The sequence below is a fragment of the Petromyzon marinus genome, chromosome 41 (assembly GCF_048934315.1).
Source record: "Petromyzon marinus isolate PM22_M1 ecotype Great Lakes invasive population chromosome 41, UKy_Petmar_22M1.pri1.0, whole genome shotgun sequence".
NCBI classification, from domain to species: Eukaryota; Metazoa; Chordata; class Hyperoartia; order Petromyzontiformes; family Petromyzontidae; genus Petromyzon; species Petromyzon marinus.
In genome coordinates this window covers 9,663,708-9,683,006 of record NC_133707.1, presented here as the reverse complement: position 1 = coordinate 9,683,006, position 19,299 = coordinate 9,663,708, and the positions used below count along the sequence as shown (strand labels likewise).

Here is a 19,299-nt window from a genome sequence, read left to right as displayed (position 1 = left end):
AACAGCACACAGTACACATACTACACAGTACACACACGGTGCACACAGTACTCACAAACAGTACACACAGTACACATACTATGCAGTACATAGTACTCACAAACAGCACACACAGTACACATACTACACAGTACACACGGTACACACAGTACTCACAAACAGCACACACAGTACACATACTACACAGTACACACGGTACACACAAACAGCACACACAGTACACATACTACACAGTACACACACAGTACACACAGTACTCACATACAGCACACACAGTACACATACTACACAGTACACACGGTACACACAGTACTCACAAACAGTACACACAGTACACATACTACACAGTACACACACAGTACACACAGTACTCACATACAGCACAAACAGTACACATACTACACAGTACACACACGGTACACACAGTACTCACAAACAGTACACATACTACACAGTACTCATACGGTACACACTACACACAGTACACGCACTGCACACACGGTACACACAGTGTACACAGTACACGCACTACACACAGTACACACTACACACTCAGTACATACACACTACACACACAGTACATACACACTACACACACAGTACATACACACGGTACACACAGTACACACACTACACAGTACACACACAGTACACAAACAAGGTTGTTCCACGTCCGACCGCATCGCCGCATATGAGTGAATTCAAACCGCACAGAGCGAAATCGCACAAACGGAACCCGCACAAAGCGAGGGAAACTTATACACTATACACAACGCAGTGGTGTTATTTAAGTCGGGTATCTATATATGGATCGCGCCCTGCATTATATAGACAGTCTGTGAAAATAAATCGTGTTTTAATAACGCTAGAGATTGTATCAGGGAACACATCTTTTTATATAACGCGATTGAGTGAACGTCGCAGCGCGAGAAGGGATCCGCGGTTGTACGGCTGCCTCGGCGCGGGATGCTGCTGGATGCTTCTAAGACACACGCGGCTCAAACTCTTTTCTTCAGCCTGCGGCGTATGCATCTCGTGTGCCATCGGTGGGGGACTGTGCTTCTCCCCCCCCGCTCCCTCCCTCCCTATATTTATATATTCATTATTATAACGCGATTTTTTTTGTTAATTGGTCCACAACGCGCCTGTCCTTCCGGCACGCACCGAACAAGAATTGGACGGGGAGAAGTTTGCTCTCGCCGAGGCTGTCGACGTCGATCGGCCACAATCTGCAGACCGCTTGCTATTATTGCTATGCGCAGAGAGAGGAAAGCCTCCTTAGCTTAATGCCTTGTGGCTGTGCAGACGGCAGGCAAACACATGGCGGTAGACACGAGCGGAAAAAAAGGCCGATTAATCCCAACGCGATGGACCGAATGCAGATTTCGCGCACGCGATGGTTATCTTCACCCGTTCTCTCTTTCTTTTTTGTTTAAGGAAATAAATTACGGGTAAATAAATGGAAGGCAGGAAAGAACTTCATGATGTTTTCCCAATTATTCAAGTGTCCTTTGTGCAATGTTTACACACGCGAGCTCTGCACATAACTTTATTTATGTTTTCCTGGCGCGTGTACAGCCACTGCCTGTTGTGAATGCACCCTTTCGTGCTCCGTTCGTGATACTTCGTACAACAGCACAAAGACAAAGATCCCCCGCGGAGCCCAAACGCAAAGCTGGGGCAAGTGCTGCGAGCGAGCACATTGTGAAGGCCGGCACGGCACACGATAGTGTTTTGTGGCCAGCACCACGCCCGTCCGCCTTTGTCTCCCCAGTTGACCATGTTTACACGTGTTTATACATCGCCACCAGGTACTCATTTGAGGCTGAGTCGACCTAGGGGAAGCCCATGACCGGTTCAGATGATCGTCGCTGGTGTTCACGCAAGTACAGTACAAAGCACTGTGGTATATCATCGTCAAACATGGTCAATCCACTGCTGGATGGTGGCCAATACAAGCCGTCGCAATATTTCACCGTCACACGATGCAACAACGTTCGCATCGAGCACCTATCCGCACACGAGCTCATTTCGTCGCTCCATCTCCGAGGTGATCGCTCCCTCCTTTGCGCTGCCACTCTGTCAAACGTCTCGACCATCGCCCGTGTGTGTCTGTGCGTCTGTGGACGCAGTCAGAGCCCCGTCCCTACGCTATGGCGAATCGGGGCGATGGCCCTGGGCCCCACGCTTTGGGGGGCGGGTGATTTCCCCGGGTCCCACACCACTCTAGGGGACCTGCTTGGGTTGCGAGATGGCCATGAGATTGCAGTGCAGCAGTGGATTATTGTATCAATCTGTGCGGTGATTTGGGTGTGTCCATATCCTCGTATTAAACCTAGGGCAATTATGATTGTAGGGCAGTGTGTTAACCAACGACAACAACAACAACCGCCGTTCGCAACTAAGTGGAGGTGACGTTACCATGGCGCTTGTGCCAGGCAAGGTGCACCTGAAGTCCGCGTGAACTGTTCGTTGGCAGGAGGTCATGGGACAGAGCCAGGTACCAATGGTTGACTTGACAGATGACTGGGAGATGCATCACCTGTGCTCCCTACTGACACACAAAGATCCTTCATTTAGCACAACAGACCATGGGGAGAATGTATGTTTGCGAGCACCTATTAAGGCCAGCATAAGGCACAATAGTGGATTGGCCAGCACCACTCCTGGCCATCTTAGTCTCCCCAGTGCTTATGTGTAGGCTGTGGTCCTGGTTTTTATTTATGGCTGAGCTTATCCAGGTGGCAGCCTGAACACGTTCAATGAGATGCTGTACAGCACCACTTGTTACGCAATACTGCATTACAGCCTTGGCCAGAAATCGAATTCAAGCGAGCGCCATTTGTAGTTAACAGAGATATCCGTACAAATACACGGACTCGTATACGTACACATAAACAAAGATCCCCTAAATAGCCTGCGTGGGATGTTGGAGAAAGTTCTGTTTGCGAGCACCGATGACAACCGGCACACAATTTGTGCGTGCAGTCAAAATGTGTGGAAAATTCTGAGGCTACTTTGTTTTTTGCGTATGAGTACTTGTTTGATATTTTATCTTAGGAAGTGCGGAATAAACTAAAACTATGTTTTATTCTACCAGATAAGGCCCACCGAGCTATATAGCTATTTTTCATAAGCTACCTTGCCACAAATGATAGCTCAACGAAGCGGTTTATTATCGTGTGGACATTTATAGTAGCAGCCAAATACCCTAAACGCGTGATGTTGATTCTAAATGTGGAGGGAAAAACCGGAGGACCCGGGAAAAAAATCCATGCTACCAAGGGGAGAGGGACACGTAAACTCCAGATATACAGGCGTCAGAGTCGGACTCCAACCCACGACCTCCTGTATACCAAGCGAGGTAGTTTACATCTCCTAGCCACCGTGATGCTCAAATAAAGCATCCCCCCCCCACCACGAGCAAGTGCGAGGCTCATTGAAACTTTTTCTCCACACCACCCTCGGTGGTGCGAATTAAAACCATTAGGCTTGGATTGGCAATTGTGGGGAGGGGAAGGATTGGGAGTGGGGGGGGGGGGAAGCGGTAATTGGACTGACTGACCCAACCCCTACATCTCGCTCTTCTCCTGCCCCGCCAGCGCGCCCCACCGCAACCACAAACCCCAACCTCGCTTACCCCAACCTCACTTACCCCGGCCATTCTCTTCCCCCAAATCTCCCCGCACCCCGTCAAACCCCACCCCAGGCCCCCGCTTCTTGCCCAGCGCAGATGTCAGTTTAATTCGCCAAAGGCTGCACGCTGCAGCCCCATCTGTTACATTACTTTATACGGAGCCGGCGCTGGAGTTTGTGCGTGTGTTGCACGCTTGTTTGGGCCGGCTATAGGGGTTTGCCGACCCTATACAATAAATGCCTCTTGTGTGTGCGCGCACGCGCGTGTGGGTGTGGGGCACGGTAGTGCAGCGGTCAGCGCTAGGACCTGGGTTCGACTCCCGCTCACGGCCACCAGCAGTGACGATAATTATCTGAACCGGTCCTGGGCCTCCCCTAGATAGACCCGGTCTCAAATGAGAACCTAGTGCGGTGTGTAAACATCGCCACTGGGGAGACAAAGGCGGCCTGGCGCGGTGCTGGCCACCCACCCCCTCGTGTACGGTTCCAGCCTTCATAGGTGCTCGCTAACAGCACTTGCCCCAGCAGTCTGTTAAGGCTACATGGGGGATCTTTGCCTTTGTGGGGCACGGTAGCAGAGTGATCGTCTACTTCGTCCTGCCACCCCGCACTCGTAGATTGTATTTCTTCCCCGCCCCGCTTGTCAGGCACATGATATGCCCGTCCAGCAGTGGATAATCCATAGCTCATGATATGGCCCGGACGAGATGTTCCACGTTGGCGCAGGCGAATGGATGTTCCGTGAGGTCTGTGTTTTGCCGCAGTGTCGGGGTGGTGTTGACGATCACTGTCGGTCGATTCCAGTGGCAATTTGAGATCTTGGGTTTCCACCACGTCGTGGGAAGATGACTACATCTCACAGTTCCAGAAGAGGGGAGAATGTCACGTGAATGCATTGTCTTTTATGCAACTAACAAAATCCACGACTTTTAATGTCCCTGGTGGACTTGCTGATCTCCCAGGAGAGCCACTGCAACGTGACGAATGTAATGCTGGAAACTTTATTAATATCTGAACCTGTTCTGGGATTCTTCTAAGTAGACTCAGCCATAAATGGGAACCTAGTGTGGTGTGTGTAAACATCGGTGTCTAGGAGACAGTCGCAGCTGGGCATGTGTGGTGATGGCCACACAGGCCCATCCTGTGCCATGCTTCTCTTAATAGGTGCTCGCTAACAACAAGGGACTCCAATGGTCTATGTGTATCTGTGTATTTCCATGTATAGGGATCAATAGTGTAGTAGTTGGTGCACTGCGCTCCGAACCCACCAACCCGAGTTCGATTCCCGGCAATAGCCGACATCAGTGGAGAGTGATATCTGATCCGGACCTGGGCCTCCCTTAGGTCTGCTCGGCCTTAAATTAGTATTTGGTGCATTGTGTACACATCAGCTCTGGGGAGACAACAATGGCCAAGTAAGGTTCTAGCCACAACGCAACCTCGTGTGTCGTACCAGCGTTAATAGGCGTTCACGAACATCATTTTTCTTCAAACAGTCTAGCCCAGGAGTCGGAAACCAAAACAACAACAAGAGTCCGAATCCAGTTATCAAAACTCAACATTTCAAGAGCCGTAATGCACTGTGGGCGAATACGAGACAGTCGTCCCTTCAGTGAAGAAGGTCACGAGGCAGGTCCCTTGAAGAGCCACAGCCGCGTGCGGCCTTGAAGTCGCGGGTTGCCGACCCCTGGGTACTGGTACCCGAGACTCGACCAAGTGAATTCCTCCTCTTCTTCTCAACCTGGGGTGCAAGGCACTCCGTGGCGGTGCGAGACGTAGCCAAGTTGTTTCGGAAGGTAAAATCATCGAAGCACAAATGAAGCTTGGACACGTCAGTACCACTTACTTTATGGAGGGGATCTTTGTATTTGCATGCGCAGTGTTTTTGCGCATCATGAGACTTGTGCCTTTAAAAAAAAATCTTTACATTAGGAATTACGAAAGCCCCTCTGTAAACATTGACATCAAAGAGTGCGTGACGCGATTTTCAAGAGTAGGCTGTTGCGTCCCAGGCACCATAGCCCCACATTGTAATTGTCAAAATAATTGCGACTCCAAATTTTAAAACAAAGATGAGTAATACATTTTAACTTTTTCGGGTACGGTGCTGTAATTACATTTATATTCTTACATCTTCTGTGCGAAAAAAAAGATCGCCGATCTTCACGGGGTTCTTGCCGAGTAAAAAAAAGGAAATTAAATTAAGTGTGTGCACGTGTGCTTTGTTGTGCGTTAAAAAGGGAGAGAGCGAGACAGCCTGGCTGTGTCACAGTCCGTGTGTGTGTGCGCGTGTGTGTGTGTGGGGGGGGGAGCGGTAGTGTAGCGGACAGCGCGCTGTGCTACAAACCCTGCGACCCGAGTTCGATTCCCGCTCAGAACCTAGGTCGACGCAGCCTCAAATAAGTACCTGGTGCGGTGTGTAAACATCATCACTAGGGAGACAAAGGCGGCCGGGTGTGGTGTTGGCCACCCACCCACTCGTGTGCCGTGCCGTCCTTCGTAGGTGCTCGCTAACAGCACTTGCCCCAACAGTCTGTTGAGGCTATACGGGGGGTCTTTGTGTGAGTGGGGAGCGGTGGTGTAGCGGTTTGCACGCTGCGCTTTGAACCCGGCGCCTCGAGTTCCATTCCCGCTCACGGCCAACACCGGTGGCGATTATCTAAACCGGTTCTGGGCCTCCCCTAGGTCGACGCAGCCTCAAATAAGTACCTGGTGCGGTGTGTAAACATCATCACTAGGGAGACAAAGGCGGCCGGGCGTGGTGCTGCTTACCCACCCCCTCGTGTGCCGTGCTGGTCTTCATAGGTGCCCGCTAACAGCACTTGCCCCAGCAGTCTGTTCAGGCTTCACGGGGGGGGGGGGACCTTTGTCTTTGTGTGTGCGCGTGCGCGTGTGTGTGCATGCGCGCGTGCCCCCGCGTGTGCGTGCGCGTGTGCGTGCAATTGTGTGCGCGCGAGACGGGGGGGGGGGGGGAGTGTGTGCGTGCGCTTGCATGCGCACACACGCACAGGCGAGACACCAATGGGTCGCTGAAAGGAGCAGAAACACCCCCCCCCCACCTCCTCCTTCAACCCACCCCATGAAATAAAGACAAGAAAACATGCACCCAGGCGCTAACGACATGTGTATGGTTCTATATGATGCCGCATACTGTGCCATTGGCGAGACCTTAATTTATGAATCCCGGCAATTCAGGCAGAACCTCGCACCGGTCCAAGTGCCCCTTTCTGGCATTTGTGATGGCAGGCGCTCTGCAGCGCGCACTTGGACGAGTTCACAGAATGAAAGGGCGGGGTGAAAAGAAAAAATGAGAGATATAACAATTTACAATATAAACAAAGGAATAGTGTTGTTATATATTCGGTTTTTAAGCGACGTAGCGATACGTAACTTTTAGGTCTCCCGAGTATTTTTTGACCGTGGGTCTTTTGAAGATATATATTAAAAAAAAATCTCAAACAGGTGGCCTTTGCCGTTCGACGCCTTTCTAAAAGAAAATTTGAGGTTTTATTTGGGTTCTTTGTGCGCGCCCGTTGTTTGGGTGGGCGGATGGAGCGCCGTTCTGGATCACAATGTGTTATGTCCGTGCGTGTATAGGTGTACATCTCGCGCAGCGCTTTATCCACCGGCAGATGTCGGCCAGTCCTACGCCGATGCGTTCTTCGGTTATCATATTTAGTGGAGCAGTTTTGACGCAGAGATAACACACTGGTTTGGGTATTTCAACAACCTTTTTGAGTTGTTTCTACGCATGTGAATGGAAAGTGCAGCACAAGGAGAAAAGCCACAGCGTTTGAGAGGATAACACTAAACAATTCTGCATAGGTAGGGCAGCCTACTTTCTGTACTCCCTCACCTTATAACCGTTTGTGGTTTCCACTTGAATTTGTTGGCTCCATCTATGTGTGATCCACCAACCCCAACATCCAAAGCACAGTATTGCAGGCATTCAGCCCCACACCTTGCCAAATGTTTGTACATATTGCGGTATGAATATAATCGTCTTCCGTTTTCTGTCCGCTGCTGGCTGAAAGCCTCCCCATGCTGTCACTGTCCTTTTGACGGCCCGCGTGAACTTCACAAACATCAGGCACACGAAGTGCGTAAAGACTACACCTGTATTCGAACGGATGCGTTGCATTTTGGATTTTTTTTTCAATAATCGTCAAGTTGTGATCGCATCTCAAGACACGGTACAAATGGAACTGCTTTTTGAATTTGTTCGCCCGCACCTCCGATCAGCATGGCTGGCTATGTACGGCGCGAAAGAAGTTCAACATACACACATTGCCCCAATGGTTAGTTAAAGGGTATATTGGGGGGAACATTGTCGTTGTAAGCCACTTCGCCATCCATTCACGACGCCACCAGCACCAAGTGGTATCAGGGCTGTATCGTAATGGCTGGAGCGGTCTCATATCCAACATTGGTTTGCTGCTGGCGATGCTTACACACCGCACCAGTTACTCATTTGTGTTTGAGTCGACCTAGGGGAGGCCCAGGACCGGTTTAGATAATCGTTACCAATGTTGGCCGTGAGCTAACCACTCCAGCCGCGCTCCCAACATGTGTGTGTGTTCGTGCACGCGTGCGTGGGGAGCGGTAGTGTATGAATGTACGTGTAGCGGTTAGCGCCACAGATGAGGGAATTGCGATGCCACTTTAATAGAGGTGTTCTTCAGTGCAAGGCCCGGAGGCCACTGGCGGCCCCTGGTGGCCTTTAGTGCGGCCCCAGACAATACACAAATGTGAAAATACCCCCCCCCCCACCCATTATCGTGCTGTCAAACCCAATGCTTACAAATGTGTAGCGGTCCTCACACTGACGATGTCTTGTCGGCGAAAGTGGGCCCCCTCTAAAAATGAGTGAAGAACACCGCCCTGGGTAATCTCCCGTCGTAGCGGTGAAGCAACTGGGCCAAGCTTCTTAAACTCCCCCAAACCCTGTCCAGCCAGTGGCGCAGATGGGTACACCGCAGTCGCTTGGCAGGTTCACGTGTGGTGGGGTGAAGTATGGGTGCTCCCACTGTTTTCAAGACGTTTGGCCAGCCTGGAAGAGAAGGCCAAAATACGCCGGAGATGGACGATCTAAGGCTCCCTCTTGTGGAAGGCCCTCCTACGTGCAGTGGCATTGGGCATGCAACCGCAGATACTTCTGGCAGAAAGACAGTCGTATGCTGAAGAAAAGAGCAAAGTCTAGAGCCTTTGGTTAATTCGAAAAAACGTACCATGTTCGGTTGTGAGGAATGGAGTTTGGGACAACCCTGCATTATGTGTAATGGGAAACTACTGAAACTCTATGCCAGTATAACAAAGTGAAAAAAAAACCATGAATAATAAAGTGGTCCATAATAGCGATTGTTTTGGGTTAGATTGCATAAATATATAAATGTGTAATTAAACCCGCCACCACCCTACCTACACAGCCAATTCGTAAGGTTTGCCACGTAAACAAAACATGTCAGCTAATTACTAGTTTAGCATACACCAGTGTGTTGGCAGAGTAAACCCACACAACATTTACAATTTCTAGTGCGACGTTTCTCGCCGGTGATTACAACCAGCCTCATCAGGCGACAGGCAGAATTGTGGTCCGTGGCGCAGAATTTGCGATCCGTTGCTTGTCAGGTGTGTCCAGCGAGAGCTGAATTTAAGGGGGAGAATGGATTACGTCGTTGTGTGCACCTGCTGTGAGGACTTTGCAAATCGTGTAGTGGATCGATTTGCCTCTGCCCAACCGCAGCCAGGGAACCGCGTCACATGCCTGCTACGTGGACGTGTAACTGGGGATGCGTGCGAGGTGCCTTATGGTTGCGCTTGGCCGGGAGCGCTGTCAAATGGACTCTCTTGGGATATATGACAGCGGTCGTTCTCAGAGAGCGGTTCCCGGTACCACCTCCAGGTGATCCGTGGTGGCTGCGATGCAAACGCAGGTTGATCCGGACAATAATGACAACGTTTATTGTACGTTTTGTTTCGGACGTTATTTCATATTTGACTCATCATATTTGATAATATTTTTTTAAAATACGAATTTCGGTACACTACCCTGATTGAACTACCCTAACCCTAGGATCTAAATGCCACCACTTAAAATTTGTATAATTGAAGCTGCGTAAAAAATATTTTTTTTATGTTTCGGTAGTATGAATCATTTTTGTATTGCTGGTATTTAGAGAGAGAAGCGAAGGCGTTCTGTCACCAGGGATGTGGGGGGCTGGGTGGTCCACGGAAATGTTTGATTGAATAAACTTGCCCCCCACCCCCATAGTTTCAGCTGCCACGCCGGGAGATAGAGATGAAGCGGAGGCCTCTGCATCGCAAGTCCAGTAGTGCTGCTCACCATCGTACCACCTTGGCAGTGTCCTCCCCTTGATTGATATAATCAGTCTTGGAATTTGATTGGATATCAGAATATTTGTTTATATTGGAGGAATCCAACGAGATATACAGCTCTTTTTTCACAGATGTCCAGGAGAATATAATAATAAAATTGGAATGTAATTGAGGGAGATACATTTTTTTCACGATTATGTATGTATGTTGAACTTCTTTTCGCACCGTACGTAGGCAACCGCACTCATCAGAGGTGATTAAGTTAATGCGCACCAAACGCAACCATTTTCCATCACGAAGCAACGCCGAAACGCGAAACTTTGCGAGCGTGGCCTGCGACCGATGGCGTAACCTTGGACTCAGAAGCTGGCGCACCGCTGAGCTGTGAGGAAAAGAAAACAACCGATTCATGACCCCTCTATTTATTGAAAGAATAACTCTTCCAAACCCCCAACACCCCCATCGCCTTCCCCTGAACCCTCTCCACCCCCTCCTCCCCTCGCCACCACTCCCTCGCGGCTCGCTCACCCCCTTGTTTTGTTTTTTCATTTTTCCCCCCACCCCCCCCGCCCGCAACTCAAGGAGCCACATCTGGGCTCGGAGGCGAGAAGTTTGGCCATCAATCATCCTGTCCCCGGACGCGTATCGGAGAGCCTCCCTCTCTCACCATGAGCACCCAGGAGGTGATGGTGGCTGCCCTGAGGGCATGTCTGCAGGAGTTGGGGGCATTGCGAGACGGAGATGCCACTGTCCCCGCGGGGGCGGCGCTACCTCACGGTGAGACACGTGCAAAGAGCGCCTTTGAAATGAGCAGCGGCTCTTCCCGGTCGCTGTGATTCGTCGCCGCGGCTTTCATCATTTTGTATTGTTGTTGTTGTGAGATCGCAGTGCGTAAATTAACCATTGAGGATCCATTGGGATGTACGGATGAAATCCCCCTTACATATGTAAATTATTATTATTATTATCATCAGAGAGAATATAAGTAACTCAGTAAATACGCAGTTGTGACGCCTCATTCTCACTCATATTTTCTCTCTGCGTATACATTTTTTCTTTTTTTACACATCCCATGATACCCGCAGCTCCTTGGCGGAGTGAATATTTCCAGCAGCATTGGATTAAGTCAAGTAAACCCAGGACCGCCTTAGACATTCAGTGTCTCACCAGCAGAGCTGGGCTCGCGAAATCTAATGCTGGTGAACCAATAGATGAATGTGTTCCTTCGTTAGTGTTGTCTGCCGTTTGGATGGTTGGTGACCAAAAAAGCTTTTATTTGCCTCTCCCCCCTGGGATATCGCTGTAATTTTCCGAAGCACCTGCTGTCCAGTCCTTTCTTTGGTATTCGCTAAGCGAAAGAGAGAGAGAGATATACATCCTTTATTTAAAACTGGGGGAGAGCCCACAGAGACACAGATGTCTCTTTTTCCCAAGGAACACATGGGTGAAGGATAATTACAGCACACGGCTGAAAACAAAGTGGGATCAAATTAAAAACAAATGCGAAATAATAAAACACAAGTTAACGTCCGGTAAATAACAGATGTATAAAGAACCGGTGTAGAATGTGGACAGATCGTATGAAATGAAGGCAAATGGTCACAACAACAAAAAAAGGCAATTAATTTTTAAATCAAGGCGATGCGAAAGGCAATTTGGAGAGGAAATACAACAGAAGTGGTAGATACGGTTTTAATTTAAACACGGAATCAATTTGAGATTTGGTTGTACTTTAAAGTGATGTTTGCCTTCAAAACAGGGAAAACAAGGAGCGCCCTGATAGACAATTTACGTGCGGGTGAACGGACGCGGCCAGGGGCGACCGAATAGCGTGAGCGCGTCAAGACGTCTTCTCTGTACAAGCCCTCCGAGAGCGAGAGCAACCCCTGAACGATTGGTTCCAATTCCGCTTTCCTGTGGCAGGGGCCAGTCTTACAAATCGGAAAGCCCGCTGGTGACTTCCCACAATAAAAAAAAAAAGTGGCGGGCGTTTTGTTGACCCCGCAGAAATGATGGACCGAGTTGAAACCACCCCCCCGATGAACATCTGAACTCGTAACCCTTGTCAGTACGAGTCGCGTGTCGTGTGAGTTCTTCACCATCTGGATGGGAATGAATAAATGATGAACCTCGCTTCGGAGGAGTGGGCGCTGCAGCAGCAGGCTCGGCTTGCAGTCAGAAAAGGTGCTGAGTTCAAATGCCAATCGAGGGGTCAACCAATCACGTGATCTCTCCCGTGTTTTATAAAAATGAGTGCATTTCGCTTTGTTGGATGTTAGTAGTGGTTGTCCTGTAGGTGACATGCCCCCGCACCCCCCCCCCCCCTTGCCATTGGAATGTGGAATTTCCACCAGTGGCTTGGAACGGCCACGGTAGATGATCAACGCCCAATAATCAATTAAAACTAGGAGACGAATTGGTGTCTGGGTCAATTAACCCCCATGACCCGCACGGCGTGTGGAGGCCCTCATCCCGAATCATTAGAATCACACGTGACAAAGAGTCGTGCATGTGTGTATCACTGCCCATAGACGTGATAGCACAATTATCTAAACGACTGTTGCGCAGTCTCTGGCGTATTTGATCACCTTTGTTCAAGTAATTATCTTGATCCGGACCATCGGCGCGTGGCTGCGTACGTCCGACGACAGCGCACGTTGAACGTTGGTACAGCACGCGTCCGCGCACGTGTCCGCACATACGTACGTACGTACACACGCGCGGGCACGTGGGCGAGCGCGCGCGCGAGCTCACCGGAGGAAATTGTGACATGTCAGCAGAATGCGCTGGAAGGGATTTTGCCCGGTGATGAATGGGTGCCTGCTGTGTAGGACTTGATTAAGCAAGATTGCCGGTAATGATAGTGCGGCCGTGGCGCGCGTACGCCAGTGCATGCACTCGGAGCGGTGTTGATGCGATCTTCTATAAACAGCGCGGACAGGAAGGGCAACAACCGACGGAAATGCCTCGGACCGTCCAACCGTGCGGCTGCCGCGTGTTTACAGTTGCTGTGCGCGTATGTGTGCACGCGCGCGTATGTGTGAGAGACACACGCGTGTCAATCAGATGACCCATAACACCCGGGCCAGTTCCCGTGACCTTTCTCTTGCCCGTGTTGAGCTGCTCCACACTTCACGCGGCCTCCAAGTGCACCTAGGCTGGCACAGGCGCTGTCGTAACGTCAACGCCACTTTCTTTTCTTGAACACAGTTGCTGAGCACAGATACAAAGACCCGACTTGTCAGGTGGCTCGCAACAATCAGCAACACAAGTGGTCACCAAAAAACTTACTGGAGAACAGCGGGTGTTGTTGTTATTGTTTGTATTTGTGTGTGTTTGAACACCGGTGTGTATCTGCATTTGTGTATGTGTGTATGTGTCCGTGAAAGATCTCGACATTGTCCCATCGGTGAGCTCCTCTGGCAGGCGAGGCTGTGTTGGCTGCGTCATGTAGCCCGCATGCCCAGCCATCACATGTCCAATGATCCTCTGTTTGGCCGAATAGAGAGGGCTAAATGGACATGGCACCTGCTAGAGAGACTGATCTAGTACAGGTTGACGTGGAGCTTAGTGGACTTGCCAACGACTGGCACCAACAATATCAAGATCGACCTCTGTGGAGGAGGCTCGTGAAGGACGCTACTGGGCAGTTGGAAGCATTTGCCCTCCAACAACAACGGGGGGCAGAGGGGCGAAGCTCACAACAACAAGCGGAGTGCCAGGTGGTTAAAACGAAGCAAGTTGTCACGGTAGGGAGTACAGGTGGTGCATCTGCTCGTCATTTCCGTCAAGACAACCCATGGCACCTGGGTCTGTTCCGTGACCTGTTAGCGAGCGTTCGACACTTTACGTGGCCTTAAAGTGTACATAGCCTGGCACAAGCGCCGTGGTGATGTTACCGCCACTTAGTGGCGAATGGCAGTTGTTGTGTTATTGTGTATGTGAGAAGTGATGGCATAATGGTCAGCACACTGCACTATACATACAGTTAACATTAGTGCCAAATGACATATGAACCAGTCTTGCACATCAACTTGATTGACTCGGCCTGAAATGAGCACCTTGGTGTGGTGTATAAACATTAGCACTACGGAGACAAATATGGCCGGGCGTAGCACTGGCCAAACCGCTCCTTTGCGATCTACGCTGCTCTAATAGGTTCTTGCTAACAAGCTCTTTCCCCAATAGTCTAACCATATTATCTGTGTCTTTAGTGTGTCTACGTATATGTGTGGGCAACGGCGCAGTAGTTAGCGCACCGCACGACGATTCAGTCGATCCGAAGTTCCAATTCCCGGTTATAATTCGCGGCACTTTTTGCCTTTGCTGTCTCGGCCTGGCCTGGGCCTCCCGGAGGTTGACTTAGCCTAAAGTGAATACCTGGTGCAGCGTTGTGATCAAAACCATTGGCCGGGCGTGGCGCTGACCACACCGGCACGATGCCTACCCACACACACACACGTGTCTGCTGTGTGCGGTGGCGGGCGCCCATCCCAAGCACGATCCATTTGCTCGGATCAAAAGTGTGCCGGTCATATCTGGATTCGAATTTTATCGCCCATCCGTTTTTGCCGAGTTGACGGTACCATTGTCGACGCAGCTTAAGGTGACGTGAAAACGTGGGGCGACCGTTTTCCACGCAACCATATATGGACCCATATAGTAAAACCACTGTTGTCTGTGTATGTATGTTGAACTTCTTTCGCACCGTACGTAGCCAACCGTGTTAATTGGAGGTGTCGGGGAAGGATAACAAACTCACTCCTTCAACAGAGGAGCATGAACAAAACGCCACGAACTCTCTCCGGAAGCCCTCTTGTGACGAGCAGATCTTAACATTGGCATTCAGCTCCTGAACATAATGCCATATGCAACCATATATCCAAAGAGTGCTCGTATCAGAAGTGTACTTGTGTCCGAAATTTGTTTGTATCAGATGTGTACTTGTAACAGATGTGTAACTGTATCAGGGGTGTACTTGCATAATAAGTTAAGTATTTCTAGCTGACGTGTCTTTATAACCGAAGTGTGTTTATATCAGAAGTATAAATTAGTGTTATATAATCTCCACGTATATATGTGTATACGTATTTGAGTAGATGGGGGGCATTTATGTTGTAAGTATGTGCAAGTATCTACGAGTGCATGTATCATTTAATTATAAATGCACGTGTATGTGTTTCCGTGTGTATGTATGTTGTGGCGAGCGGACGTGTGGTGGTTATTGCACTGCGCTACGAACCCGGCGACCAGAGTTCAATTCCCGCTCACGGCCAACACCGCTGACAATTATCCGAACCGGTCCTGGGCCTCCCCTTGGTCGACTCAGCCTCAAATGAGTATCTGGTGCGATGTGTGTAAACATCGCCGCGTGGGAGACAAAAGCGGCCGGGCGTGTGCCTTGCCAGCCGTCGTATGTGCAACTCGCTGACAGCACCTGTCCCAACAGTCTATGCGGGGGAATCTTCGTCTTTGTGTCTGTGTGTGGGGGTTGACGTAGGCAGCGACGAGCCCTTGTCCGAGGAGCTGTTGGCGCTGCTGCAAGACGCTCGGGACATGAAGTGGCCCTTCGTGCCCGAGCGCTGGCAGTACGTGAACCCAGCGCGGCACGAGGACACGCGAGACCTCAAGGACATCCTGGCCGGGCAGCTGCCGCAGCTGCTGGTGAGTCCACTACTCAGGTCTACGTCGCAGTCCGGCCTGCGCGCCATTGCATTGGTTCGACGCGGTAAACTTCGGGATGGCAGGGTGGAGAGATGGAAGAGGAGGCCAAAGTACCCTGCAGAGGTGCCTCTCTAGAGCCCCCTCTGGTGGAGGCCCCTTTCTGCCAGCAGTGGCGTGAGCAAGCAATTGCAGTGCTGCCCCTTAACCTCCTCACATTGTGTTACCGCTGTCCCCTGAGCGGGGTAGACGCGTTGATGTTGACCGGGGCGCCACGGTGGCGAGATGTTAACTACCTCGCCTGGTGTACAGCAGGTCGTGGGTTTTCCTCCAGGTCCTCCGGTTTTTCCCTCCACATTTATAAATGTGCGTTTAGAGTATTTGGCTGCTATACATTTCCACATGATAAGCCACTTCGTTGAGATATAATTTGTGTGGCCAGGTCGCTTCTGAAAAATAACTATATACCTCAGTGCGCCTTATTTGGTAAAATAAATAAAATTGTTTAGTTTACAGTATAGTTTAACTACTGTGGCCAGTCTTCTTTGTTCTTCTTTGGTTCTTTCGGTAAAGTCACGTAGAATGAGAATAAAATAATAAAATAAAACAATAAAATTCTCACGACGTTTCGGCCACAACACAAGTGGTCTTCAGAATGATCTTAAGGTTGTGTGGAATCCCTCCCCGTAGAGGCGGTTAAATTTCGATTTAAAGCTTTCGTGACTGCAAGGATTCATCTTCTTTGGTTCTTTCGGTAAAGTCACACAACCTTAAGATCATTCTGAAGAAGACCACTTGTGTTGTGGCCGAAACGTCGTGAGAATTTTATTGTTTTATTTTATTATTTTATTCTCATTCAACGTGACTTTACCGAAAGAACCAAAGAAGATGAATCCTTGCAGTCACGAAAGTTTTAAATCGAAATTTTACTGTGGCCAGTTTTGAATCGTTGGCTTGGGCGCCTCTCTGGAGTTTGTAAATGCGTTTCTGTTGCCGTCTGGAACGCTCTTCCTTCCGATATTAGGAAGCCACTGGAGCAATGCACTTTTAAATAATCTAGATTGAAAACTCGTTCCTGTATAGCGTGCTTTTTGTATTTATTTTGTCGTCCTTCCTCCGTGCATCCGATTAGCATGGGTGGCCACGTACGGTGCGAAAGAAGTTCAACATACATACATATGTGTTCCTTGCCCCTGTTCTGCATGAGTTCCTACCGAGTTCGATTTCAATGCCACGGCCAACACCCATTGACGAATATCTGAACCGGTCCTGGGCCTCCCCTAGGTCGACTTAGCCTCCAATGAGTACCTGGTGCGATGTCTAAACATCACCACTGGGGAGACAAAGGTGGTCGGGTGCGGTTCTGGCCACCCCACCCCTTGTGTGCCGTGCCGGCCTTTATAGGTCTTCGCGAACTGCACTTGCCCCAAAAGTCTGTTAAGGCCACATGGGGGATCTTTGTTTTTGTGCACTTTCATAATTTGGGCACAGTGCATCTGCCAGTCATCTCAGTTAATCCATGGCACCACCTGGGTCTGACCCGTGACCTCCTCCTGCCAGCGGAGAGATCCCTGGACACCTCGCGTGGCTTCAAAACGCACCTAGCCTGGCACGGGCGCCGCGGTGACATCACCGCCACTTAGTGGCGAGTGGCGGCTGTCGCCGTTGCCGCTGCTGTTTCTTAATTGACGAAAGGCAGTGAATGGGATGCGCCTTCTGCAGAACCACGCCGAGTTTATTTTCCTGTCTCTCGTTTCCTCCGACCGTTTCATCCCCCCCCCCCATCTCCCTGCATTATAAATGTCTTCCCCACTCGCGTATTACCTCTACCTGTGCCCCACGCACCCTCATTAAAGCGTCCCAGGTGCGCCGCTCTTTAAGAGAATTAAAGAAAAAAAACACCCGGAGAGGCGCACCGGGGGATAAGAGTGGGCAGAGCCCAACTTAACAAGCGACGCAATTAAGGCGTGGGACGCAACGATTTGCCACACACACACACACACAGAGGTTACCCCACGCACTCACGCAAGGTGTGCAAGATTGCCGCTTGTCGGAGTGAAAAGGCTTTTTATCCCGCCCGCCTCCTCCTCCTCCTCCCCACCACCCACCGCACCTTTCGTAATTACAACGCCAGCAAGCACGATGGGCGTTGCTGATGGTGGTGGTGGTGGTGGGGGAGGGCCCCCCCACCTCAGCCTGGGCCCACACGGGAGAGAGACGAGAGGGCGGCTCGCTGCCTCTTGTGCTTCATCAGTGTTGTTCTTGTTCTGCCCGTCGGGGGGGGGGGGCAGGGGAGGCGGGGGGTGGGTTTTCGGCCCTGCGTTTGGCTCGGGTGTCGTGGAAGGGTTTTTTGTTGTTAAACCACAGACGCTCGTTGGAGTCTGCGCCTCTCGGGAGAGAGCGCGCACGGCGGTGGGGTGGAGGAGGATGATGGGAGAGGAAATGATGATAGTGATTATGGGGGAGGTCAGCTTGGAAATTAGCACAGGGCGGCCGTGCTGGTTTTACCCCCGGACGATTTTTCTCGATGCGCTGCTTCGAATTCTGTATGGGGGGGTGGGGGGGGCCTTGATGTGGCTGAATGAGTTGTTAGCATGTCTGGTGCACGCTGAGGATCCAATATACGACTTAGTTTGGCAGTTTGGGACCTTTCCTTTCAGCATGTCAATTGAGCCCTGAGAATCATAAACATGCCCTTAGTTTTGCTGTTGGAACGATAGTATTATTAATTAGATGATTCGTTAATTAGTATCATTTCTAATGCTCGCGATGTTTGCATTCTATCATGCGTGTAAAATGTATATATGTTTATAGATTATGAGTTGTTCATAGAACACTGCAAACCAGCATTTCTATTTTTTAGTCAGAGAGATGTGCCCTGTCATAGTAATGTGGAATTGTCACCGCTGGCCGAGGGGCTGCACATTGATATGGCCGCCACCCCAAAGTCATTTGAGCAGAGGGATGCTTTTACTCTTGGTTTTATTAAATCAGTTGCGTCAAATTATCAGGTGAAGTCGGGATGTCTCTATGAAATTAACACAGTATTGAGTAAAAGTGAATTTTGATCAGTGCAATACATCACTTTGAAAGTATTCACAAGTGACACTTCTGAAAAAAAAGTATCAACGTTCAAAGCGTACCCCTGCTCACGCTGAGTTTAAGGCAGTGCTTGAGCCGGTGGTGGAAATTCCACATTCCTATGGCAGTGTACATTTGCTACGTATGTGCACCTTTGACTTACCTCGAAGTGGTACCTATTTTATTAATTTACGAACCTCCCTCCCCCGCCGCCCTGCCCCATAGAGGTGTTGGGCTTAAGTCGACCTGCAAACCGGAATTTAAACTCACAAACCTCCCAATTGTGAGTCAAGCACCCTAACACAAAGCCGCCCGGGCTGTATAAAGGATACGAGTGGCTTACTGCCCCATTCATATGATGGCTCAGTAGTCAGAGCACTGAGCTGGCACGGCTAATGTCCTCTATTCAAATCTGTGTTTCAGCCACCTGTGATTCAACCAGGTTCTCGAGTGTTGAGGATTTCAGTCCGGTCATCAATGACTGCACACGCACACAAACCACATTTGAATTCGCCTAAATAGCACCAATGAGAATTATGTTTTTATTGGTTTGATTACAGTTGCGATCGGAATGCAGGAAAGTAC

The 19,299-nt window shown here is 50.0% G+C and overlaps 1 protein-coding gene across 4 annotated transcripts in view; it reads left to right on the top strand.

Moving 5' to 3' along the window:
- The window catches only part of ALPK1 (alpha kinase 1), a 68,255-nt gene that overhangs the window by 14,624 nt on the left and 34,332 nt on the right, over positions 1-19,299 (top strand). For 3 of the 4 annotated variants that reach the window (XM_032969012.2, XM_032969011.2, XM_032969009.2), the window contains exons 2-3: positions 10,555-10,749; positions 15,473-15,636. In XM_032969012.2, the coding sequence (XP_032824903.2) occupies positions 10,641-10,749; positions 15,473-15,636 (273 nt within the window). In that variant the 5' untranslated portion in view covers positions 10,555-10,640. Of the gene's footprint in view, positions 1-10,206; positions 10,357-10,554; positions 10,750-15,472; positions 15,637-19,299 lie in introns of all 4 variants that reach the window. The other variant, XM_076073374.1, reaches the window with a different exon arrangement.